The sequence below is a fragment of the Oenanthe melanoleuca genome, chromosome 1A, assembly GCF_029582105.1.
Source record: "Oenanthe melanoleuca isolate GR-GAL-2019-014 chromosome 1A, OMel1.0, whole genome shotgun sequence".
NCBI classification, from domain to species: domain Eukaryota; kingdom Metazoa; phylum Chordata; class Aves; order Passeriformes; family Muscicapidae; genus Oenanthe; species Oenanthe melanoleuca.
This window is the reverse complement of record NC_079334.1, coordinates 34,959,550-34,984,321: the sequence shown is the minus strand read 5'-3', so window position 1 is coordinate 34,984,321 and position 24,772 is coordinate 34,959,550. Positions and strand designations below refer to the sequence as shown.

Here is a 24,772-nt window from a genome sequence, read left to right as displayed (position 1 = left end):
TGAAAATATCTAAAAGGCAAAGTAGATGGTAACCATCATGAACTTTCAGGTAGCAGAAAACAGAGACAGAAGATGAAATGGGCCCAGGACAGATTCTGATTTAGAAATGGAATATCTCAGCCTCATTTGAAAGCTCCAAAACTCTGATGGATTGAGTTTGTTTTAAGAGACATGTAGCCCTCAACCTGACCCCCATTGTTCCAATATATGTTTGTTAGTGAGGGGAATAAACCAATCTTTCAAGCCAGGAGCTACTGACTGATACTAGCAATGCATAATTGTGCTATCAATATTTAAATCGATTTTTTCCTCCTTTGTCTTCATTCTAATGTTTTAAGAACACAGTGACTCAGATTCTGTGCCACGCTGCAGCATGTCATCCCACAGAATAAAAAATGGGCCCCAACCGAGGCTTTTGTTAATAGATCCTTTGGGGTGGATTAGAGTGAAATTACACTGAATGACCAGTAAACAAACAAACAAACAAACAAACAAACAAACAAATAAACAAGCTTTATTTTATAATGGTTTAATTGTAGTGGAAAGGAAGAAAATTTATAAGGAAAAGAAAGAGAAAAAGCAACAATATTAACAGAATCTAGTTTCACTGAAAGAAGAAAATTTATCCAAAACTTTTCTGCAATACATAGTGATTGCTATGAATAGGATTACAGGGGCCAAACAAATAGTAACAAAGAAGCCTAAGGACAAGAAAGATGCTTGTCCACCACAATTAAAGAAAGAAGAAAAAAAGAAAGAAACAAGCCTGCTACCGCTTTGATGTGAACTTGTTGGTTAATTTCCTCATTCTCATAGCAGTGTTCTTGAAATATGACTCGTTTCCTGTGACTAACTTTGTGTTCAATTACCATGGCTAAGGTAAGTCCAGCCCACAAATCTTCCAAGCAAAATGCTGCTGGTAGAGCTAAAACCGCTCCGCGCAGCTGAAACACTCTGCTTTTAAAGCTGGAAGACCAGATGTTGAGAAGCATGACTGTAAGGAAAGGGCTAATGACAATTGCAGTGCACGCCTTAAGCAAGTGTTTGGTAACGGAACTGGTTGTCTGTGCACAAACCGCAGAAATGAACTGACTTCAGCGCTGGCCCTGCGGGCGCAGGACCGCCAGTGATACTTCTCCCGGCGGCGCGTACAGCGAGTGAGAGCAGGGGCAGCGGGCTCTCAAACAGCACCTGCACTCCGGGGTGCTCGCCCCGTCCGAGCCCGGAGCAGCGCGGCCTCGCCCCTCGGCCCGCACCGGCACCGCCGTGAGGGCAGGGCAGGGCAGGGCAGGGCAGGGCAGGGCAGGCCCCGCCCTCAGCGCTCAGCCCTCAGCCCTCAGCCCTCAGCCGAGCGGGGGCTCGCCGCGCTGGGCCAGGCGCGGCGCGGGCCGGGCGCGTTTCAGCACCGCCAGCTCGGGACGGCCGCCCCGGCATGCCCCTAGCGCCGCTCCGGTGACTTTCCGCTCGCGCCGGCTCTCCTCTGCTCCCTTTCTCAATGACAAGCAGATTTTCTTCTTGTGTGCTGGCTTTGCTACTCTTTTGTTACTCCTCTGATTCTTATGGAGCATCGACATTGCCTGATCCTCGGGATCCGACGTTTATTCGGGACTGTGTGGAAACCCATAACACATTGCGGGGGAGAGTGGATCCTGCGGCCAGCAACATGCGCTACATGGTAAGGGAATTTTCATGACTTATGTACAAATTTGTAGCATTGCGATGCAGTTTATGATTCTCAAAGGTTGCTTTTGTGAGCAAATGCAAAAAAAAGAAAATCAGAAAACAACCCCACAAAATCTTGAGGTCATAAGACCGACTGCTTTTTGAAGCAGAGAGGAAGCTCTAACCCTCAGGAGCGTGGCTTTATGCAGCTGGGTATGTGCAGAGTTTGCTCGGACTGAAGCTCCCTCTGGAAGCGCAGGCTCGCAGCCCTCAGCCGTGTGTGAGGAGCCTCTGTTGCGAGGCGCCACACGCTGCTCGGCAGCCGGGGGTGCGGGCTTTGGTGCGCATCCGAGCACAGCTTTCATGCTCCAGTCGCCGAGGGCAGACCCTGTTGCCAAACAGCGCTGGAGAGCTTTCTTTCGCTGAGCTTTCCCCGAGCATTCTCTGCGAGGCCCTCACGGACTGGGCCAGCAGAGCGGCGGTTCCGAGGCGCTGGGCCTGCAGGGAAAGCCAAAGAGCACCAAGTGCAAGGATCGAGTGCTGGAGACAATCGTGGCCCCACTGCTCTGCTCCCCAGGCACCTCAGCAGCAACATCTGCAGCTAGCATGGAAAACACAGCCTGTCTTTCAGTGGGCCACAACCACTGTCCTAATTCTGAGCTTGCTTTTCGCCCCACTTTCTTACTATCTCGCATGGTCACCACCAGAAGAAGACATAACCACAGCTGTAATTAGCAACACTCCCACTGAAATAAAAAAAAAAAAAAATTCATTTACCGTTTCTGGTTATAAGACACTAAAAGATAAGTGCCCCATTTGAGAGGGGTAGCTGCACAGCAATCAAACTTGAATGGCAAACATGACAGGAAACTTACTTAGTTTCTCCTCTAGATGAATCTTTTACATCAGCTCTCCTTAGCTGTGCATTCTGACCCTCAAAACATGTTGATTTGGACTCTTTATTTTCTACATTGCTTTACTGGCCCTAAACAAACGAAATATTGTTAGGATGTGTTAAAAGTGCAGTGTTCGTATTTTTAAATTGTGCTTAATTTCTTTTGAAAAATTAAAAAGCTGAAACCTGAAAAAAAAGGGCATCGTAAGAAAGAGACAAATAAATTGCATCTAAAACAGAAACTGAATCATGATAAGTTTCTTTCAAAACACTGCAAAACCCTTAATCTTAAATATGACCTCTCCCATGAACTATTTAATGTGGAGATAGCAGTGCAATACCTGATAAAATCTATTACAAAAGTAAAAGCAGTGGAATTGAAAACAGTATTTTGAGTGGCATTTGGCACTTCAAAAAGGCAGAAAAGAAGATGGTGCTTTTATTTCACAGGAAACTTTTTTGCTGGAGGTAACTGTCCACCTAGATATGTAAAAATTAAGACTGAATTCAGGGCATTCCCATTTTTTGGAAAAGTAGTTTTTAAAAGAAAATGCAGAGTGGAAACTCCTTTAATTGTAAGTAACAAAGCTCAATCATTATATTTGTAATACATGTATTATAAATTGAGAGTGTTGATCTAAAATTTTTTTACCTGACAAGTGCGAGCTCTTTCTTATTCACCCAAAGCACTTAGTTCTGTTCTAAGGCTCCTCAAAAAACAGCAGTCTCACCAGTTTCATCAGGGCTTCACAATGGTCTCCTTTGAATTAGTGCTGCCTTCCATCACTCTTCACATGTTACACATTAAACTTTTCTTCCTTAAGTCAGCAAGCAACTGGTTATAAAATGTAAACTGAGAAGCAATTCATGAGGGGAAAAAATGTATTGTTTCCTCAAACAGCAGTGATATCTATTTGCAAATCTCCCTGTCCTGTGCATTTTCTTCCCATGCCATTTAGTCCAGTCTGTTTAAGAGCAGTATTATAAGCAAATAAGGAGTGCAACTGAAGTTAAACTAAAGATCATTGTGAACATTTCTGTACACTGCTTTTCATCTGCCAGCCAGTTTAAGCATTCATACAAAATGGAAAGTATATTTAAACTTACTATGCAACCTTAAATTTAGTATTATGCATACCTTTATTGAAATTTAAACCTATGACTACTATAGGATGAAGGAGAGGAGGTGCATAGAAGCTTAAAAAGCAGAATGTGGAAAAAAAGAGACTGTGAAGTCACACATCTTTCATCATAATCATCTCAGAGCCTTGACAAAATGTAAAATGAAGCTTCTCTCTTAACTGCCAGAGTTATCTTCCCGTCCTGGAAGTTCTGTACAATGCCAGATTTTATCCATGGTCCTTAAAAGTGTCTAAGGAAATACCAACCGCTCACTTGAAATAAGACTCCCTGCCCCAAATGCAGTACTTGATACACTGAGTGCCCATCTTAATTATATAAGTCCTAGTTTTGTGGGTGTATTTGGTTTGCACTGACAGGTTTTGGAAGTGGAGGGGCCATACAGGGGTGGCTTCTGTGAGAAGCTGCCAGAAGCTGCCCACATGTCCCACAGAGTCATTTCCCCGCTGCTGGCCAAGGCCAAGTCCGTCAGCTAGAGTGGTAGTGCCTATAGGATAATACACTCAAGGAGGGGAGAGATTGTGCACAGGCAATTACAGCCAGAGAAGGTAAGAACATGTGAGAGGAGCAGCCCTGCAGAAGCCCAGGTCAGTGCAGGAGGAGGAGCAGGAGGTGCTCCAGGCACTGGAGCAGAGATTTCCCTGCAGCCCATGGTGCAGCCCATGGAAAGGCAGGATGTGACCCTCTGCTCTGTGGAGGTCCATGGAGGAGCAGAGATCCAACTGCAGCCTGGGGGGGACTCCACACTGGAGCATGGAGAGCCTGAAGGGGCTGTGACCCCGTGGAAACCTGTGCTGGAGCAGGGTCCTGGCAGGAGCTGTGGCCCCATGGAGACAGGAGCCACACTGAGCAGGTTTGCTGGCAGGACTGGTGACCCCATGGAGGACCCACTCGACTGCAGCCTGTGAAAGGGGCCATGCTGGAGCAGTTTGTGAAGAGCCATACCCCATGAGAAGGAAGAGAAGTTTGCAAAGGACTGTCTCCTGTTGGAGGGACCCCACTGGAGCAGGAGAAGAGTGTGAGGAGTCCTCCCCTTCAGGAGGAGGGAGCAGGAGAGGCAGTGTTTGATGAACAGAGCATAACCCCCAGTTTGTGTCCCCATGTGCTGCTGGAGGGGAGGAGGGAGTGGAAAATCAGGGCTGAAGTTACATCCCAGAAGAAGGGAGAGGTGGGAGGAAGGTGTTTCAAATTGTAATAAATAGAATTAATTTCCCCAAGCTGAATCTGTTTTACCATAAAGTCTTATCTAAATCCAGAAGCCTTTGGTTGCATTTTCTCTGCCTTGCCCAGCTGAGGAGGGCAGTGATAGAGTGGCTTTGGTGGGCATCTGGCCAGTGTTCACCACACCACAATGGGAAAATACACCCTCCACAAACATTAGGCAAAAGAAGAAATGGAAGACATAGGTTTAAAAATATTTTCAAATCTCTGTAGATGCATTTTGGCATGATCTTGTGCTTTTTAATTACTAATTGGTAGCATAAACAATACACACTGTTTCAGACTTAGCTATGGTACAAAAAACATTACTTAGGTAAAACACAGGCATAAAATGTAACAACCTACCTTTGTTAGATTCTACCAAAAAATCTATAAAAAGTTATATTGTAAAATACACCTTTTCCTTCCTCATTTCTGAGCCATTCAAAACTATTTCCATAGTGTTTCCATCATTTGCAGAAGCAAGTAAGCTATTTTAATTAATTTAGAAGAGGACAAATAAATGGTTTATTTAAAAAAAAACTTCAGTTCAAAATAATTCAGTGCTGGACAACTTCATTTACAAATACAAAATATAAGTAGGACTACAAGCATATACTTGTGGTACTGTATCTACCAGGAGGTACAATGCTGTAATTGCTCAATCAAGGTGTGTGCACAAGAAAACCCAGCAAGAGCAGACACCACCTCCAGTGCAAACAAAAGACATTTACATAACTCAGTTACTTAAATAACCACTTTCTCTAAAACTGAATAGCAAGTGAATGAGTCATTCCACAAATATGAATTCAGCACTAATGTTTCAAGCCACCAAACACAATGATGCTCACCAAAGGGTTGAGTTTAAACTGTCCCCAGAATCCCAGTGTGGTTGTGAACTTACCTGCAAGCCATGGCCTTAAGCAAATATGAGGCTACACAAGACTTTTGCATTACTGATATGGTAAGCATAACCCTCATTTTTCAGATTCCATGTGAGACTCAGTTTAATTTAAATTAATGTTATGACATGGCAAGCACAGCCTTGAAATGCTCATTGTGCCACAAACACTGTATTTGAGTGATACACAGCTTTTGGTGTCCAACAAGGCAGTCAGCCAAGATCATACACCACCCCAAAAATTTCCTCAAGCTTAATCAGCAGTTTAAGTTCAAATCAGAAACAAACCTACAACACAATCTACCATGTAGCTCTGTAAGTCTCAACAGAAGTAAAAAATGAATGAACCAAAAGCATCTACAGTATTGAGATACAGCTTTTCCTGAGAGCTGCCCTGAATTCCTGCTCTGCCAATATAACAAAGTGATCTTTAATTGTCTTTATTTTGCAGACTTGGGATCCAGATTTGGCAAAGACTGCAAAAGCTTGGGCAAAGAAATGCATATTTAAACATAATATACACCTCAGAGAGCGAGGCAAAGTTCATCCCAGATTTGATTTTGCTGGAGAAAACATCTGGACAGGCTCGGTTTCTGTCTTTACTGTGAAAACAGCCCTCTCCTCTTGGTTCAACGAGGTCGAATTCTACGATTACGACACCAATAAGTGCGATAAAGTATGTGGCCACTATACACAGGTAGGTTTTGCATTTCTCCATTTAAACCATGAACCAGCTTTGCTATTTTGATACAAAACCTTTCTGTTGAAGATTCAGTGAACTTTTCCAGGTTCTGTAGTCTTAATGTATGTCTGTGTGCTCAAGATGTTCTTATGTTCTCATTTATGGGAGGAAAAGGGTCACTGTGTTATTGCTCTAAATGTAGCAGTTATGGGGGTTTTTTGGAAGAAAATAGTGCAGCCATCAAGCAGTCAGATTAGTTAAGCAGTGACGAAAAAACAGGCAATGGCAGTGGCTGTGGGCTGCAGTGCAAGAGTGGAATGAGGTCTCAGCTCTGTCAGGCACACCTCAAATTCTAAGGGCTGGAGAAGTACCATCGTGAAGAGAGATGTCTGCAGTTCTGCAAACATCATGTGCACACTTTGTCCAACTGCTATTCCCAAAGGAAGTAGGCAAAGTGAGGAAAAGGACTGCCACTGCCTTGCAACCCTGCAATCACTACCCACAGCTGTAGGAAAGCAGGACAGCTTGCAACAGCAGCTCTAGGATTAAATTTTGACCTGAGGCTATTTAATATTTTTTGCAGAGATACGCATGTGCATTTAGGACTTGAGTAGATGAGGTGAAGCTGGTGGGCTTTCTGAACTTGTGTGCAGAGAAGATGACTTGGATGCAGGAGCTGTGAGAGGTGAACGTGCTGCTCTTTGAGCTTGCTCTCAAGGACATTGCAAGAGCCAGCACCTGGAAACTGCAAGGAGCACACCTTACCTGACACTAAAGCACATGGTGACCATAGAGGAGTGGCCCATGCAGTTTCATGGGGGTAGAATAAAAAAATAAGATTATTCTTATTTGGAGTTAGCAGTGATGATGACTGTAGCTAGAAGATGTATATCCAGCAGCCTCTGGAGGCATCCTTAGGTCTTTACTGCCGGGGAAGTCATCATTCCTCTTCTTCCCAACTGTGGTGAGGAGAATTTTCCCTGGGCACAATTACTGCAGTTACCACAAATCACTGCTGAGTCAGTGGCCTCCTGGGATAGGGAAGGTCCTTTTATTCAGTCCTTCACAGTTCACAGGAATGAAGTTATCTATGGCTAGTGCCAAGAGCAACCTCAGCTCTGCCACTGCACTGAGAAGACCCTCAAGATCCTGAGGATTGTCCCCTCTTCCCAGAGTTGGTACCAAACAGCCATAAACAGAAAGGGCCAGACCTCCCCTTTAAGTCAGTGGAAGCACAAATGTACTTATGTTCTGAGTTGCCAGGATCCTTCTGTATTGCTCATGTAGTCAGTCATCACTGCTGTTTTATCCCCCTCAAGTACTGCTGTGCCCTTGTCTCCCCTCTGCTGTTGTCATGGGAGTTACTTTTTCAGGACTGAAGCATTTAGCTGCACTCTGATAGAATGCTGGGCCCCACAGAAAAGTTGCTAGTAGAGGGAGGATCAGTAAGTGAAGTAATGGCCTTGCTTCTAGATTATTTTAGTCACAGCTATGATGTTAAAAGGCTGGACTGCAGCCCAAACACAATCCTCCTCCCAAAACACCTTCTGGAAATTTGCTTTGTGTCCCCACAGGATTTAATAAAGGGGCAGCCAGCCCTCATAAGAGCTGTAGCAGATCATGCAGCCTTTTCTACACAGGTTCAAACTCAGCTCCCAAGCAGGAAAGACAGAAAGTTAATGGATTACGTTGAAGCAAAGGAGATGAACTTTACCTTTCTCCTTTGCAAGAAAGGAAAAAAACCTATTACAGCCAGTTGTGTCTTCTTTCTGCATAGTTTTAACAAATACATGGTGAATTGGGTAAAACAGTCAGTCTTTTTTCAGAAACAACTATGATTTTGAGATCCATTGCTGCTGCTTTTCCCTGTGAAGACTGCCAAAAGAGTCGTCCTCATCCCATTTGTATGTGATAAAACAGAAGAGAGCAGGTCTTGTCCTGACTCTTCAGGTGCTGACTCAAAGCCTTTCTCACCAGTGTATCCATCTGTCTTTGCAGGTAGTTTGGGCTACAAGCTACAAGGTTGGTTGTGCTGTCCAATTCTGTCCCAAGATGGCACTCATCTCCATACGCAATGCAGCACACTTCGTCTGCAACTATGGGCCGCCGTAAGGTTTTTTGTTGTGAATATTTCACAGGGTTTGGTCCTACCCCTTCCCTTCCACAACATGAAAATTTATTAGATAAGCCTGTTTAATCTTGTTTTTTGTGGGAGGAAATAGTCTTCAAAATAGAGAGGAGGTACACCTTTGTCCAGCTTTGTACAGCTTTTTTTGTTTGTTGTTTTGTTTTGTTTTGTTTTTTTTTTTTGTTTTTTTTGTTTTTTTTTTTGTTTGTTTTTTTTTGCTAGATGAGGGCTATATATTGGAGAAAAAAAGTAGTGGGACTAAAAGAAAGGATTAAATATATGATGCTGACATGAAAATACTGATGTGATCATCTGAAAGTTTATCCCTTGCTCCTGATTGCCAAGATGGCCCCAGACAGTTGCTAAGGTGCAAACCCAAAGTCTGAAGATATTCCCACATATGCCTGAAGAATTAAGCCCCTAAGTCAATGGCTTGGATAAATATTGAAATGTGCAGTGCTGGCAGCCTGCACTCTTAGCAGCTGAGGGCTGCTTAGAAGGCTGGGGCTGCTCAAGATAAAATTTGATCTAGAGGTCCTTCATGTGCATAGTCAGTAGGATATCCAGCTAGGATGGATGTATTGTTCTCTTCTCCAGCTGTATCACCACAGTATAAATGCAGCTTTAAAAGCCTTACATGCATACCATGTTGGGCCAAGGCCAGGCAGCCCTTCAAGTCAAGCTTAAGTTTGGCATTCTTTTTGCCCATGTGTCATCCTTGGAAGAATATGTACCCCTGACTAGATACCTTGAAATGACACAACTGCTGCTCTCCCCAGAAGTCCCACATCCAAATGTGCAGAAGGCCAAAATTCCACTAGACTTCTTGCCATGTTTTGGCAAGGGGAAGAGGAGTGGCCCCTTCACCAGCAGCCAGCAGAGCAGGCAGGAGGCTCTCTGGAGAGGCAAGGCACTCCAGAGAGGGCTTTAAAGCTGGCCCCTTCCCTGCTGTGTGAAGGACACCACAAATGGTCACTTGCATGTTAACAAATGGAGTAATGTCACATCCAGCTGTTGATTCTGAGAAGCAGCAGCTTCATTGCTTTGTTTCAGCTCTACCAAGGGCCCAGGCAAGATGCATACTCAGTTTCCTCAAGTGAATGTACTCTTCAGCTTAGACCAAGCAATGCAAGCCTCACCTTGCTGAAAGTAATGAGGTTTTACGATGAAGTTTCATCTCACTGCTGAGATTTCATTCTTACAAAATCTGTCTCTGTGTTCATGGACAGTTTGAGGCATGCTGTAAGTCTCACTTTGGCCATGCTTTGAGCAAAGCACTGAGCTGTGTTCGGTACAGTATCAGCCTAGGCAGAGGTAGTTGGTCCCACTCATACCACTGGCAGAGGGCAGGATCATGAGAGAGACCCACATCACTCCTAAAACATTAACCAACAAATGGATGGAATCACCACCTATGAGAGATTCTCCAAAACCAGAGCATCCCTCTTCAAGGCTGAATATACACATACATACACAGTAACTGAACCTGCTCTTGTTTCCATAGCCAGAGCCAGCTATGAGAGTCCAGAGTCTCCACAGACACAAATTACCCAACTCTGAGACTGCTTTAATTCCCAGTCATGCAATACTGCTGTCTCCGGGTTCCTAAACAAGAGGGTGTCCAATTACACTTAATCTCTTCTGTTTCACTGTATGTCTTGGGCCCAGGGCACTCAGACAGGACTCTTGAAAAAACCATCTCTCTATCAACACAAGTGAATCAAAACTCAGGTTAAAACCTAATTAACAGCAGGAATTAATTCCTCTTCCCGAGGGATATTTGAGAGCAGTGTTATTTTCCTTCACAGTGGAAATTACCCAGTGCGCCCATACAAGACGGGAGCAGCATGCAGCGAGTGTGGTGGTGAGCAGTGTGTCGACCAGCTGTGTCGTAAGTAGAAGACAACCAGACATCCTCCCCAAGCACATGTAGGAGGGTCCCCAAGCACATGTAGGAGGGCAAAGAGCACACAAAAGATACCAGCAGCAGGCAGGAATAGCGCTCTCCTGTTCCTAAATTTAGGCTGGAAAACTGCAGTCAGAAGCCAAGTGGGTAGCGATGCACAAAGAGAGGGAAGGATGGCAGAAGGAACCTGTTTTCTGCCCTGGGGAGTGATGGCATGGGATCTGCTCTTCAGGTGCTGGAGGGTGTGTTACAGGAGATACGGTGGATGCAGTTTAAGGTGTTATTACCCCTGCCAGAAATTACTGCTTGCAGAAACAGAAAGCAGAGAATGGGATGGATACCTGTCCTATCCTGTGGGTTGCAGGTTATTACCTGACGTGTGAGCTGTAGCTTGAGCTGGTGCAGGTCCAAGCAAGCTTTGCCCCTGCCATGCCACTGCAGGTAGGGAGAGCAGCCATGGCACTGCCAAAGCTGCTCACTCCAGTGAACATCAGCCAGGCCATCTGCTTTCCCTTAAGCACTGGGAAAGAGCAAGGCTGACATGCAAGAGCTTTCATGGAGATGTGGTGCTCAGTCCAAGTCTGGCAGCCTTCCTGATATGCCTGCACTTGGCTTTGTAATGGCTGCATGGAGTCAGGAGGGAAGGAGACCTGAAATTTCTATAAAGACAAGGCACTGTGTTGTGGCCATTGGCCTGCAGGGAGCTGAGAGTATGGTCACACTTTTCCCCATCACCCAACCATAAGTGAACTAAAGGAGTGGGAGGATCCCATTAAAACACCAGTACCTAAGGAATGTAAGGGAGTCCTGGATTCTCAGGGCTGTTTAATGTTAATTGCAGGCTCTCAAAACACAGGGCACAGGGCAAAAGACAAAGTGATCTTGGGGAGCACCCGGAGGGGAATCCTGTCTACTCCAGCCCCTGGTGGTAGAAGTCAAAAAAGTGTGATAAACCACTCCTCAGCAGAGTCCTGAGAGTCACTGCAGGGCTCTCCCAGAGCCAGCGGGTCTTTGCTGCTTCCTGAGAAGAAACACATCTGCTGTATTTTTAAGCCCATTGTGATGGTCACATTTCATTCCCTTTTGGTTAGAGTCAAATTGTTTCTAAATGATAAGTGTGCTTATGTTTACTTCTTTTCTCTCTCCAGGAAATGCAGACCGTGACAAAGTCATTGGTAAGTACCACTGGAATTACTGTTTCCGTTTGTTGCCTTTGTTGCAGTTATACTTGAAAACAGTGAATTGTTCTGTTTACAGAGGATTCCTGGTGGCGTCCAGAGTGGGACAGATCTGCATGTGATGAGTTCTGCATCTCCATTACTACTTTAAGATTTCTACTCCTTATACTGACATTTGTGGCCACCTGGCTCATACCAAAATATTCGTCTCTAGTACCTGCCAGTGGGTAACACACATGTAGAAGACCACAAGAGCATTTGGCTCAACTCATCTCTTCCATTCACATAAGTTACAGGCAGCACAAGCATTGGTAGAGACATTGTTTGCATCCACAGGTGATTAAGACATACAGAAATAACATCTTTATTGCAGGTCATAGTTACAAGCACTGATAAGCAGCTTTCTCACTGCTCAGAACCAGTTAAAAGTTAAAATGGTTTTAGATGTTAAAATTTTTTTAAAAGTTAAAAAGTTAAAATACTTTTAAAGTGGAGCAGTGTGCACGTGATCTCGTGGGTACAGGAGCACATAGTCCAGGCAGCACACTAAGGTGCAGGCAGCTGCCCAACACACTTTAGGAAGGGCTGGAGAGTGTCCAGCCCAGGAGCCAGGCCCCAGCCCACAGCTAAGGCACAGACAGAGCATGCACCTGCCTCATTCCTATTGCACTCTTATCTTGGGCGCTCCTACAGCAAGATGCAGAGTGGTCTGTAAAATTAAAAAAAAATTTTAAGGAATTTTTTGGATCCCTGTGAGTGCTGGAATTTGCATCCTGTGGCAGGCAACGCACTTCCCAGTCTCACAGAGTGCTTGTCACTGGTATTTTGCTTTGCTTAGAATTTGTTTTTAAACTCATGGCATCTGTGCCTAACCAGTTTTACCTATGATTACATGGTTATGTATCACTGCAATCCTTCCTGTTGTGGTTTTGGTTTTTTTGAGCATGGAGGTTTTACTGCTGTTTCAAACAATAAATTGTTATTTCCTGCTTCCTGTGTATGGCAATCATGAATTTGCAACATGAGCTAAAGCTTAACTGCTGGTGCACAAAATAACCCCAGATTCAGCTGCAACTTGCACAACACTAGAAACAGTGCTGGGAAAGATAGAACTCCAAATAAAATCACACTGTGCCCAGAGTTACAACTTTGGCTCAGCAGCTGCCAAAGAACAAGTCTCCTGGAACCTGCACATCTGGAGCAGGCAGAAGGCTGCGGGCACAGCTGCTGTGTTCAGGTCAGTATATCCTCTACCAAACACACTCACTCAGCTCAAGCAGAGTCTGGAAGCAGCAGAGCTGCACAAACTCACAGCTGGACCACAGCAATCCCGGTCTGTACTTTTAGAAGCTTCTGCACATACTGCTGTAGAGGAAGCTGGGAAGTTCCCCTCACCCCTTCATTTCTGTGGTACTGTTACTACAATGCCTGTCAGTGTTTTTGCATGCCCACTCCTGACCCTGACTCTTGATCTTACTGCTGGCATGGATTTTAACTGAAAACACTGGAATTGGGGCCCAGCATTTCTCGCATGACATTTCTAGATAGCTATCTGCTAGTACTGCTTGTACTGGAATCATTTCAATATTGTGCTCCTTGAATAAATAATTTTTCAAAATGCAAATATGACTGGGGACCAAATTACAAATTTCATGCTTGATATATATATATATATATCTATATATATATATATATATACATCTTAATTTGTTGACTGCTGGAGCCTCGTTAGCCACGACAGCACACTCGTGTGTGAAAGCCAAGCCTCGGCTGGCAAGTGGCACATGGGCAGCAGGACTGAATGTGGGGGCACTCTCCTGCACAGGGCTCCACAGCAGACCTCCCAGCACGGTCTCTGCCCCCCATGCAGGGTAATATCCTACTAGGGGAAAGAGGAACACAGGGAAGGGAACCAGATACACTCATGTGTCAGGGGAGCTTAAAATGAGCTCAGCAGGAGTTCTCCGTTTCCTGGTTTCTTAAATGAGAGGTCTCCAGAAGAAACAGAAGCAACGCAGAGACCTTAAAGTTCACGATGTTAACACTGTCATTTAACTATATACTTAGGTAGCTCTTAGGAAATCTTAAGACCTTCCTTAAAAAAACTGTGGGCCTCGGGGGATTAAAACCCCAAACTTTACAATGTGGCATCTTTTAAACAAAAACTTCAAAATCAAGAAGTCAAGAGGAAAAAAAGCAGCTTTGTCATTTCAAGGATATCCAATAATCCAGGTATTTAGCTCTGGTTGATCAAACCACTTTGAATTATCCACATGGCATATGCCCATGAATTCCACATGATAAATGGAAAACCCTGGTACAGAAATACAGACTTCAGGTACATTTTTGCAAATCTGTAAACTCTAAAATCAGTTTAAGAACATAATTTACAGTAGTTCAAGGTGTTCTGAAAACACAAAAAAAACCTCTTCCATCTGACAAGCCCACTTTATTTTCTATTATTTATATTTTACACAAGTGTTACAACTGTATTGCCATACTCTCAGAAAACAGGTGCACAAAGCACCAGCAAGTGACACCTTGCAGCCCCTTTCCATTCAAATATGGACTCTTTGGGCAGACAAATCCTTTGGCTTGCCTGTGGGAATATGAATAAGCTTTCTTGATTTTCCAGTTTAAGTAACTCATATCCTACCAACAATCCTTTAAACTTGTCAATAGTAACAACCAAGAAATACTAAACACCATGTGATGCCTTTCCACCCCTTAACAGTAGGACAAGATTTCCTGAAGTGTACTAAGAATTTTACTGGAGAGAAAGATGTTATGTAAAAGCTACATAAATGACTCAGCTGGGGGTCCTAATTTTTAAAAAGCGCACTTCCATGGAAGTAAACATAATTTAAAGCCAGGCTGCCCCAAGTTGAGCTACATTTTCCTGCAATGCAACTCAGGCACCAAGTTAGCAGATGCAGCTCAAAACTCCCTTTTTTAGGATACTTTCACAGCCAGATTCCTGAAAACATACACCAGTCTAAAAGACCAGTGTGATACAAAACATTACACTTGTTTTTAACTTCTTAAACAATGGGCAGGGGAATGTGTGCCACTCCTCTGACATGAAAGGGGCCTGATGCAGTTCAGATCAGAACCAAGGACCCTCCTTCCCCTAATGCACTCGTGCTCCTTCCCTGGCTTGTCAAACTTAATGGGTCCTTGCTCCGCGCTCTTCTGCTGAAGCACGTGTGTGAGAGCAGGAATTTTAACTCAAGTGTTGCAGCGTCTCCTGTTGAAATCAGTCATTTCACTACCTGAGAGGTCTGGACTACCCAGCAAGACCTGGACTTTAGTCTCCCCTTTACTCTGCCAGCTGCCAAACACCAATTGGTGTTTCTAAAAAGCTGCTAGGAGTATCATTTCCACTGCATGATCAAAATTCCAAAAAGCCCAGCAAAAGCACTCAGAGCCACGAAATTAGTGTGGCTCTATCTCCTCCTCATTACACTTGTATCTTTAATCTCAGAAGTATGAAATAAGCAACAGCTGCTCTGCTGGTGCACTTTATTTCATCACATTTCAGTTTCAGGAAATTGAAAAACCTCTAAACTTCCTTTAAAATAGGCGAAGTGCCTAAAAAAAAAATTAAAAGAGGAACACAATTTTTTAAGACATTCTTGCAAGGAGGAAATAAACTAAGAATATATTTAAAGGTAAGTAACAATTTTTTGCTTTCCCTACAGCAAAATCCCTAAGTAAAGACACTTACTTTGTACCATATTCTGTGAAAAACCCATCAGGATAATTACAGTTTATTAATGTATGCAATGAAGATTATGGTTTGTCTGATTTTCAAATGAAACTGTGAGTTTGTTTCCTGGACAACACAACGGAGGTGGTGCAGTAGATGAACTACGGATTTAAGAACATTGTATTAAAATAGTTTATTAATACTGAGACAAGACACACAAATATAATCAGCTTTTACAAAAATAAAAGCACAATATAGTAATAAGCCCATTTAGCAAAAGTAATCACAACAAGTTGAGGCTGCATATGTCTAGTAGTCTTTCACAGAATTACCTTGAGCTTTCACCTCCCAGAGTTCTCTGACCCAAATGTTTAACACTCCACATCACACTCCTCAGTGTTTCTTTTGTGAAACCTTCCCTTTAGACAGATGGGTATTATCCAAAGACATTAACTTTCTCAAACAACACAGTAGCACATCTTTTCTTCACCAACCTCGCTAAGTCTGTACAGCTATTGTAGGTCCACTAAATAAACTGTACTTAGGAAAAGAGAATGGTCGTTCTACTTAAGTCTTTTCTTGTCCATATTATACTGACAACAAAATATCTCCCATCTTCCAAGTGTAAAAATGTTCATTATCAGAGGTGACAAGTAAACATCTTGGGTGGTGAATTACTTCTTTTTCTTTTTTTTCTTTTCATCTGCTGCCATTTTTAACTTTACTTCTTCCTCAGGGAGTGCTCCTAATTTCTTCTTCTTTGCATTCTTTACCTTTTCTTTGATGGCTTCAATATCAATCTTTTTCTCAGTGGAGGCTACACAGTAAGAAATACAAAGGTAACAGACATGAATTTTACTTCTGAAAAATGTTAACAGTCTACAAGAAGACTACATATATATATAAACACAGTAAATTGCATCCTGTGGCATTGGTTAGGACTCATTTTATGTTCACTAACAATTTTATAGATTATTCTAATAATAATTTTTTTGAAGCTAGTATTATCTACAAATCTTACTCAGTAGAATTTGAAGAATAATTATATAAAAAAATCCCGTACAACAACATTTGAACACAGATGCCACACCCGACAGAGATACAAACTGTTATCATCTCCTCAGAACACAGATGTACTCCTCTGGAATTAATACATTCACGCTCTGAGATACAGGCTTGATTGGTCTTGCACAAGAAACAAAGTTAACTGCTGAGTGCTTATATGCAGAGAAGCTTTTAATGCATTTTGTCTTTCTGCAAGTAACTAAAGTGCTCAGATCCCAAACATGCCTGTCCCATCCTTATACTCTCTCTGTGGCCATCCATTAATGGCCACTGTCAGACAAAGGATGAGGAAAGGTGGGTTGGGGGAATATGATGTAGATCTTTGACCCCTGCATGAAAACCTTTATTAAAAGCTTCTTCAGAGTACTGAAGTTAAACATGTGGTGCTGAGTAATGTGAATAACCTACTCTTATGTTCACACACGTGATGGTATTTTCTCTTTTGAGCACAAGTAGTCATGAGTTGGGATCTAACTTTCCTATCTCAGAATTCACAGAATGACTAGGTTGGAAGAGACCTTCAAGACCATCAAGTCCAACGCATGCCCTAACACCTCAACTACACCATGGCACCAAATGCCACATCCAGGGATGGTAACTCCACCACCTCGCACAGTTAATTCCTGAATCTAATGGTGGGTACCATACAAACTTCTCCTGTCATCTGTCCTTGGAAGACTGAAAGATTTCAGCTCAAAACACACAGCAGCTAGAAAAGCACCATAATTGAGACACAGTGCAAACAACAGGATCACTGGAAATTTACTGCCATCACAACAAAAGAAAGTACTGTATCAATGCTACAAAACACAAGCTTTAAAGTTCATAAGAAAGTGTGTAATATATAGTGTAATAATATGTAGGTAGTATAACTAATAGTATATTTAATACTATGAATATAAACCATAATCAGTGAGAACTAAAGACTTACTTCTGTAGTGCATTAAAAAATAAATCATTTGAGAACATAAGCTCTTACTCTGCCCATACTGTGGTTTTACTTTAACCTTTAGAAAAGCTATTTACCCTATTTTGTACCAAAGTTGTCATTAAGTGTTTCAAGTACTGCTGTCTGTTTACTTCATTATAAAAGTCTCATGGCAGCTTCACTGTAAAACTGAAAGACAAAAATTGATGAAGCTAGAAAAACCAATTCAGATTGACTCTTACATGGAGAACTGCGATTTTATAGGTATGGAATTATTGGCTAGATGATCTTTCTGCTGTTCCTGGCAACTCTGAGCATGGATCTTACCACCAAGATTTTTTTTGCATGACCTTTCTTTTCTCTAGGCTGTATTTGCAAAATCACTCAGCCTAGAAATTGACAACAGAAGGTTTTAGAACACACAAAAAATGGTTACCTTTCTTTTTCACAACTGGCTTTTCCTTTGGTGGGATAAAAGCTTTATTTCTTTCTTCTTGTCTTCTCTTGACTGCATCTGCTTGCTTTGCCTGAAGTTACCAATAAAAGGGTCAAGTAGCAATACCACAGGGCAAAAAAATAAAAAAAAAAAGAAATCAGATTCCAAGTCAGCAATCAAATGCTTTTTAACTGGACTCTGGATTAGTACAGCTTTACCTTTATCTCTTCCATTTGCTTGCGTTTCTTCTGTCTTTCTTTCAAGAAGTATTCACCACTTGCCAATTCTTTATCAATCTGTGTAAGGCAAGCAGCAAGAAGCCTTAGTTAATTATGCATTATAACCCAGATGTGTAATATCAGGGTATCAAACCATGGCAGAAAAAGTATCCCCATTTCTTTTTATGAACACAATTTCAGGTGTGCTATATTCCTGCAAAACCAAATAAAGTTTCAACTGACCTGACTTTCTGGCTGTGGAGGTGGGAATGGTGTGTACTCCTTCTTAGTATTTTTCTTCTTGGGCTCCTTGCGTTTTTTCAAGTTCTTCCGCTTGAATTTAGGCAAAAATCTTTCCCAACTTTGTGTCCTCAGTTCAGGATCTTTTGCTAATTCCCTTTTGATCATCAAAGTCTTCAGTAGTTTCAGAACATCACAAAGAAGTTATTTTAAAAAAGAGTATTACAGTAGAAGTCAAGAGATCCAAAACAGAAGCTTCAGTAGACTTTCTTACAGGAAATAGGCTACATCCAAACCTTCCACATCTCACTTCAGTAAGAGCAGAGGGGCTTAATTATGAACAACAGAACCAGAAAGATGTCTCAAAACAGGGACAGAATGCATTGGAGAAGGTGCTTCAGTTTAAATGAGCAAGTGTCAAGCCAACAATCAAAGGGGAAAGTTTATACACACTTTTCCTTTGATTTTGCAGATACTGCCATAATGCTGTTATGGCAATGTGTCCTAGTAAAATGATGGCTATCAAAGTCAGTGGTTTTTATAAAGCAGCACACTACAGATATTCTCAAAAATAGATTACCACACAGAAACATGTAAGTTAATAATATACAACCCTCTGGGAAGAAATAGTATTTTCTTGTAAATGAATATGCACAGTGGACCACGCTAACCTTGATGTTATATATGGGATGTATGTTCTTCATTGTGTCCAGAACAACTTTTCTAACCTGTATTGAATACAAAAGAAAAATAACATAAAACTCAGCAAGTATTTCACATGCTAATCAATTAAAATATCAGCTATAAAGTATCATGCTTCCTCTCCCCACCTCTGTCTCCCCGAAGTAGTAAGACTTAAAATTACAGAAACATCAAGGTTGGAGAAGACCTCCAAGATCATTGAGTCTAGCCTTTAAAAAAGGTAAAGCAGAGGCTTAACTGGAAGGAACAGCAGTTCAAAACTGCCAATAATATTGTCATGCTTCTAACAGACTCCAGCAGGCCCCACAAACATTATATTATATTCATGCTACTATGGATCTTTTGGTGTCATGAGGAACTTTTTTTGACAAGCATTCTTCTCCCACATAGTTATTAAAACACATATAGATGCTTTTTCTTCCAAACAGAAAGATCTTAGAGTCTAAAAATTCAGCAGCTTAGATGATAATGCTATGGACATTGATGCAAATGTAGCTTACTAACACACGGCTGAGGTTGCCAGATTTTGTGTATTGCCCATCCTTGAGCTGGGCATAGAAGTTTGTGTTTGCTACACCAAGGGCTCATCTATCTCATCTTACCTCTTTTAGCCCACTAAAGGGTCCAAGAGCTGAAACAGTGTTGCCTTGCACCATAATATAACAGTTTGTTAACAGTTCCAGAGCCTACACCAAAAGAAGAAATGAAATTAGTATAATCCTGACACAAATTTGGGTCTCAGTATTATCTGGTTACTACACCTATAGGAAATACCTTCAGAGTAGATCCTTTTGGCCCAAGAAGCCGTGCTCTTCTTTTTATAAAAGTCTCTCTCTTCCTCACCAGAGAGCCTATCTTAATGATGTCACATGCAACATCATCCTGAAGGATACGAACTGCCTAAAAAGATGCAGGCAATATCATCTGAATTCAAATGCATTACTCACAAGAGTCAAGAGAATACTTCAGTTTATTCTTCTCCCCTTACTTTCAGAAATATTTACTTTAAATATATATTTTATTTTACTTGACTCACATGCAAGTCCCGCATTTTTAAAACTTAGTATTGTTTAAGTATTATGATAGAATTTAAGACAAAATATAAGCATTATGATGGATTAAAATTTTCAGGATTTATTACAGACCTGCTCAAATGGAACACTTCTTGCCAGAAGTTTTATTAAGTCTCTGGCCCTAATGATTGCATATGGATCAAAAGTCTTCTTAGTAGTAGTGACAGTCATGCTTCCTTCAATTAGATCCAGCGCTGCGTTCACATACTGCAGTATTTGGAAAGAAACACCAGATCAATATCACAATTCAGTTTTGGCAGTAAGCAGTTAACTAACAGAATGTAGATCTACTTCACAAAATTTCTTAAGTGATTTTTAGTTCAAGAAAATTCACACACACACAAGAGACAAAACCCAGATTGCATATGTGTCACAAGGCCCAAAGCACCACTTCTGTCATCTCCCTGAATTCAAGCACAACAAAGCTGTCAGTGCCTGGATGATGAGGTATTTGCTGCTGCAAATACTTTGCTGACAATATTTGTAAAGATTTGTGAAGTCTGGCTACACAGTTCTTCACCAATTTTGATGACAAAATATGACACTGATAATTCAAAATGCAAGCACAGTAGAAATGTACAAATATAGTATGAGAAAAGCAGCTTGCACTAGTTTTTTTAGCTAAAGTAAGACCTGTATGTCCCTAAAGGATACGTGCAGTATCACAATTATTAAGAATTCATACATGTTCACCCAAAGCTTTCTGGACAAGTGGCCAGCATTCTTTCAAGTAGGCTTCTCTATACTTCGGGAACAGTGTTGCAAAACTGCTTTCTTCCAGCAGCCCTTTGGGATTATCCTCTCTTGTAAAGGCTGGCTCTTTCCATCCATCTGGCACAGTGAGGAGTTCAGATTCATCAACTGTTATTAAAAAGGAAAAGAAGCTAAGAAATCCGCAGCTGAGATATGCGCTGTTGCTCGGGTATATACAAGATGATTATGAACGTGTATTACAGAGAACAAGGCACAGACTGAGGCGAGGAGGCCGAGTACCTGGCGGGCGGGCACACCACACCACACACAGGCACCCACCCGCCGCCTCTACCCTCCGCAGCGCCCCATGGCCCTCCCGTGGAGCCGCCAGCCCCGCACGGCCCCGCGTCCCGCCCCACCTGGCGCCGCTTTCTTCTTGTTCTTGTTCCTCTGCTTTTCTCTGCGCTTGGGGCCCGGCGCGGGCCCGGCCTCCTCCTCCTGGGGCACGGCCGCCATGTCCGCGCGCGCGCCGGAAGGGGCGGGGCCGCGCGCTGCCGCCGGAACTCCGCCCGTCCCCGGGGCGGGACGGCCCGGCCGGACTGCGCCCGAAAACCTGCGGGAATGCCGCGGGTACTTCGGTGCTCCGAACTAAAGAAAAGTGAGGCCTGCTTTTTCAGCTGAATAACCTACTATTCAGCTGATGAATCTGGTTAATAAATAAGTAATTTAAGGTTTTCTGAGGGATGCTCTGCGTCCTCCGTCCTATACCTGTAGCTGAGCATTTCCTTCAGTGAAAGAGCAAGAATGTGCCTCTCCGCTCTCTTGAAAAAAAATATGAAAAATATGAAAAGCCGATAGGGTGAAAAACTGGAGGAGACCTTTAAGAGCAAGAACACCCTGGGGCAGCACAGTGTTGTCTTTGGCAGGTGTTCATCAAAACGATGTTTAATTACCTAAATGATGAGAAAGAGATTTCTATCACCTGATCTATACCTAAGTAAAATACTAACTTTAAAATCCGTTTTAAGCCTCCCAAAAGCTTTCCTTCGGACGTGGCTGCAGTTTTCCCTCGGCCGCCCTTTGCGGACTCGCAGGGTCCTTTCCGTCCGCAGGCCTGACACCGAGCTGCTGCGAGCTTTCAACCATCCATCTGAATTCCCGTCCGCCAGCATCCTGCAGGCGGGGAGCGGAAGCGGCTCCCGGCCAGGGGAAAGGAGCGGGCAGGGGAGGCTGGCAGAGGGCGCTGTGGGAGGGAAGGCAGGCTGTCCGTGCCCGATCCCGCTAGATGGCACCGGCCGCCGCGCCACGCCGAGCGTCCCTCACGGGGCCGAGCCTCCCTCACGGGACCGTGCCTCCCTCACGGGACCGTGCCTCCCTCACGGGGCCGTGCCTCCCTCACGGGGCCGAGCCTCCCTCACGGGGCCGAGCCTCCCGCACGGGGCCGTGCCTCCCTCACGGGGCCGTGCCTCCCTCACGGGGCCGAGCCTCCCTCACGGGACCGAGCCTCCCTCACGGGACCATGCCTCCCTCACGGGGCCGTGCCTCCCTCACGGGGCCGAGCCTCCCTCACGGGGCCGAGCCTCCCTCACGGGACCGTGCCTCCCGCACGGGGCCGTGCCTCCCTCACGGGACCGAGCCTCCCTCACGGGGCCGAGCCCCCCTCACGGGGCCGAGCCTCCCGCACGGGGCCGAGCCTCCGCGGGGCGACGGCTCCGGAGGGAGCCATGGCGGCGGTGCGGAATGTGCTCCCCCGCCGCCCGCAGAGCCTGCCCGCCCGGCACCGGGCTTGGGATGCCGAATGCCATTGACCTTGGAAGGTTCCGTGCCCCGGACGAGCGCAGGGAGGCGAATTTGCCTCGGCTCTTGGACACGGAGGCTCTGGGGCTGTGTGCCGGTCAGCCTTTGAGCACACGACTAAGGCACCCGGCGGTGGAGGGAGCGCCGGGGGCCCTGGGGAGGCGGCGCGGTGCAGTGAAGCGCACAGATTGCTCTCACTGAAACCTGGCCACGGGCTGGAAAGAGTTTGAGGGAGGATGATTAGTTTGGTTCTGCTCTTGTTTAATGTCTGACGACTCCTGTGGTGCAGCCCACCAAAGAAATGGCAGTAAGGTCCCGATGGGATGAGAGAGGTAGAGGCTGCAGTCCATAGCGTGTTGAGAGTGTGAAGAAGAATTACAGGCTGCAGCCTCCAGCCTGCCAAGCTCCTGAGAAGTGCAGTCTCCACGTGTACATCCCACCCCTCTGAGCGGCAGTGACAGCTTACTCATGTGCCTCTCCTCTCCTGCATCCCAGCCCCTTGGCCAGCTGCTGCTGCAGGGGGTCACTGAGCCCCTGAGCCTCTGTGCTGGGGTGAATGAATGGTGTGTGGGTAAGGAACATGGGACAGGGGCCCTGTGGCTTTTTTTCCACCCTCTGTGGTCCAGTGCTGCACTGAAGCGTGTCTTTGCCCAGTCAAGACAGATACACTGGCAATAACAGAAAGTAGAAGCAGTAATGCTATCAGGCTTGGAAGGTGTGATTTGAGAAGGACCATCAGGTCCCCTTCTGTCTGATTCTTTGAAGGAGACAGTAATTTCTCATCTGTCCTCTTACCTCAGTGTCTGCGGTCTGGCTGGATACAGGGAAGCCACTTCCCTAAATTCTTAACAGGAACAAGATGCTCACACAGACCTTCCTTGCTTTTGCAGACAATGGCATGTGTATATAATTTTTACTATTCACAGCTCAAATGCAATAACCAGCTACTGCTCATCTGGTGGGGAATGAAACAGCACAGCCTCCCTTATACGATAAAAAGGGCAGAACACTGCTGTTAGAAGGAAGGTGCCTCTTTATTATGCAGCAAAGTAATTATTTCCTAGTCAGTAGATAGGACTCCAGCCACTTGGCACTTTCTTACGTGCCATTTTCCAATCCAAAAGAGCAACTTGGGATTTTGTGATAATTCAAGCAATCAGATGAGCTCATGCACATGGCATTCATTTGCTAGAAGTGCCACACAGATCCCATTCAGCCTTAGCACTCGTAAATCCATGTGACACTTTTATCTATTTATAAACTTTTAACAGCAGGTTATGATTGTTATGCAAGCCATTTTCCAGGGATTAATAAGCAGCTTTTGTTGATGGCAGCAAGAAGGGCCATTAACTGCTCTGGGACAGTCATTAATCTGTAGTAAATGCTAAGCATCTGGATCATTTCTATGTAATTAAATAATCAATACTGCCTTTTGATTCAAATAACTGGAGAATTGTTTTTCTAATTTATCTTGGCTTAGGGTGTTCTTAATTCTTTTAGTTTACAACAGGGCAAGAAACAGGCACAGAGGCGAGTGAGATTTTCTCCTGGTGTAACAGGCTCTTAAATTATCAGGTATTTCATAGAAAACCTGTCAAGTGGTCAAAATAGCATTCACACTTGCTGCAAAAACCAATTCATTGGATTGGATGGAGAAAAAAATAATCATGTGTTGTCCTTTTTCATAATAGAGTACTTTCATTATTGGAGTAAAATTAGGTGCCCTGACCCTTGGAGGGAGTCTGGAAGAATTAAAATAATCAAACAGAAACTCCCCCTGCCCAGCCACCCTCAGAAAAGTCCATTTTATTTCATTCCCTGGCTAACATGACCCCTGTGCCCTCAGGCGGATGAGGTCGTGGTGTCATTTCTCTGTTTCCCTCTCTCCCTTCCTTTATCTCACTGGGCACTGGTGTGAGTCACTCCTCTAGTTTTGTTTTGCTCCTCTTTGCTTCGGAATCCACTGATCTACAGAGGTGCTCACTGATGATGGTGTTGGTGTCCATTGCAAACCCAGCCAGGCAGGGGCACACTGCAGCAGGGCTGCTGCATTCTCTGTGGAGAGCTTGGGAAATGCCCCAGCAAGCAGAGTTCATCTTTCCCCTTGAAAGAGAGCAGAGAGGACAGTACCTGCTGAACCCTAGGAGTAGCAAGGAGCTGGAAAAGGACTGTAAACCATAAATGCATCTTAAAGGACTGGCTGGAATAGCAAAGCAAAG

The 24,772-nt window shown here is 44.0% G+C and overlaps 2 protein-coding genes across 3 annotated transcripts; one reads left to right on the top strand and one right to left on the bottom strand.

Moving 5' to 3' along the window:
* Positions 1 to 1,329: 1,329 nt before the first annotated feature.
* On the top strand, positions 1,330 to 12,681 carry LOC130264426 (glioma pathogenesis-related protein 1-like). 2 transcript variants are annotated; one of them, XM_056512597.1, is made up of 6 exons: positions 1,330 to 1,675; positions 6,250 to 6,495; positions 8,479 to 8,588; positions 10,417 to 10,499; positions 11,663 to 11,689; positions 11,772 to 12,681. In XM_056512597.1, the coding sequence occupies exons 1-6, from the start codon at positions 1,496 to 1,498 to the stop codon at positions 11,921 to 11,923; spliced, it is 798 nt and encodes a 265-aa protein (XP_056368572.1). In that variant the 5' UTR covers positions 1,330 to 1,495; the 3' UTR covers positions 11,924 to 12,681. The 2 variants fall into 2 exon arrangements, with proteins under 2 accessions (XP_056368572.1, XP_056368580.1); XM_056512605.1 differs by having other exon boundaries at positions 6,250 to 6,499; positions 8,483 to 8,588.
* A 2,519-nt stretch (positions 12,682 to 15,200) lies between these two features.
* KRR1 (KRR1 small subunit processome component homolog) lies at positions 15,201 to 21,309 on the bottom strand. The gene is made up of 10 exons (XM_056512572.1): positions 21,176 to 21,309; positions 20,749 to 20,924; positions 20,136 to 20,270; positions 19,765 to 19,890; positions 19,593 to 19,676; positions 18,960 to 19,016; positions 18,292 to 18,462; positions 18,049 to 18,126; positions 17,831 to 17,921; positions 15,201 to 16,218 (listed from the first exon to the last, which is right to left on the bottom strand). The coding sequence occupies exons 1-10, from the start codon at positions 21,270 to 21,272 to the stop codon at positions 16,076 to 16,078; spliced, it is 1,158 nt and encodes a 385-aa protein (XP_056368547.1). The 5' UTR covers positions 21,273 to 21,309; the 3' UTR covers positions 15,201 to 16,075.
* Between the last annotated feature and the right edge of the window lie 3,463 nt (positions 21,310 to 24,772).

Excerpts from the sequence above, each read along its gene's own strand:
- LOC130264426 (XM_056512597.1), top strand. The coding sequence starts at position 1,496 with ATGACAAGCAGATTTTCTTCTTGTGTGCTGGCTTTGCTACTCTTTTGT. Across the intron at positions 6,496-8,478 it reads TATGTGGCCACTATACACAG|GTAGTTTGGGCTACAAGCTA; the intron begins GTAGGTTTTGCA and ends CTGTCTTTGCAG. Across the intron at positions 8,589-10,416 it reads GTCTGCAACTATGGGCCGCC|TGGAAATTACCCAGTGCGCC; the intron begins GTAAGGTTTTTT and ends TTTCCTTCACAG.
- KRR1 (XM_056512572.1), bottom strand. The coding sequence starts at position 21,272 with ATGGCGGCCGTGCCCCAGGAGGAGGAGGCCGGGCCCGCGCCGGGCCCC. Across the intron at positions 20,271-20,748 it reads AGAAAGCTTTGGGTGAACAT|TATGTGAACGCAGCGCTGGA; the intron begins GTATGAATTCTT and ends CAAATACTGCAG. Across the intron at positions 19,017-19,592 it reads CCTTTAGTGGGCTAAAAGAG|GTTAGAAAAGTTGTTCTGGA; the intron begins GTAAGATGAGAT and ends TATTCAATACAG.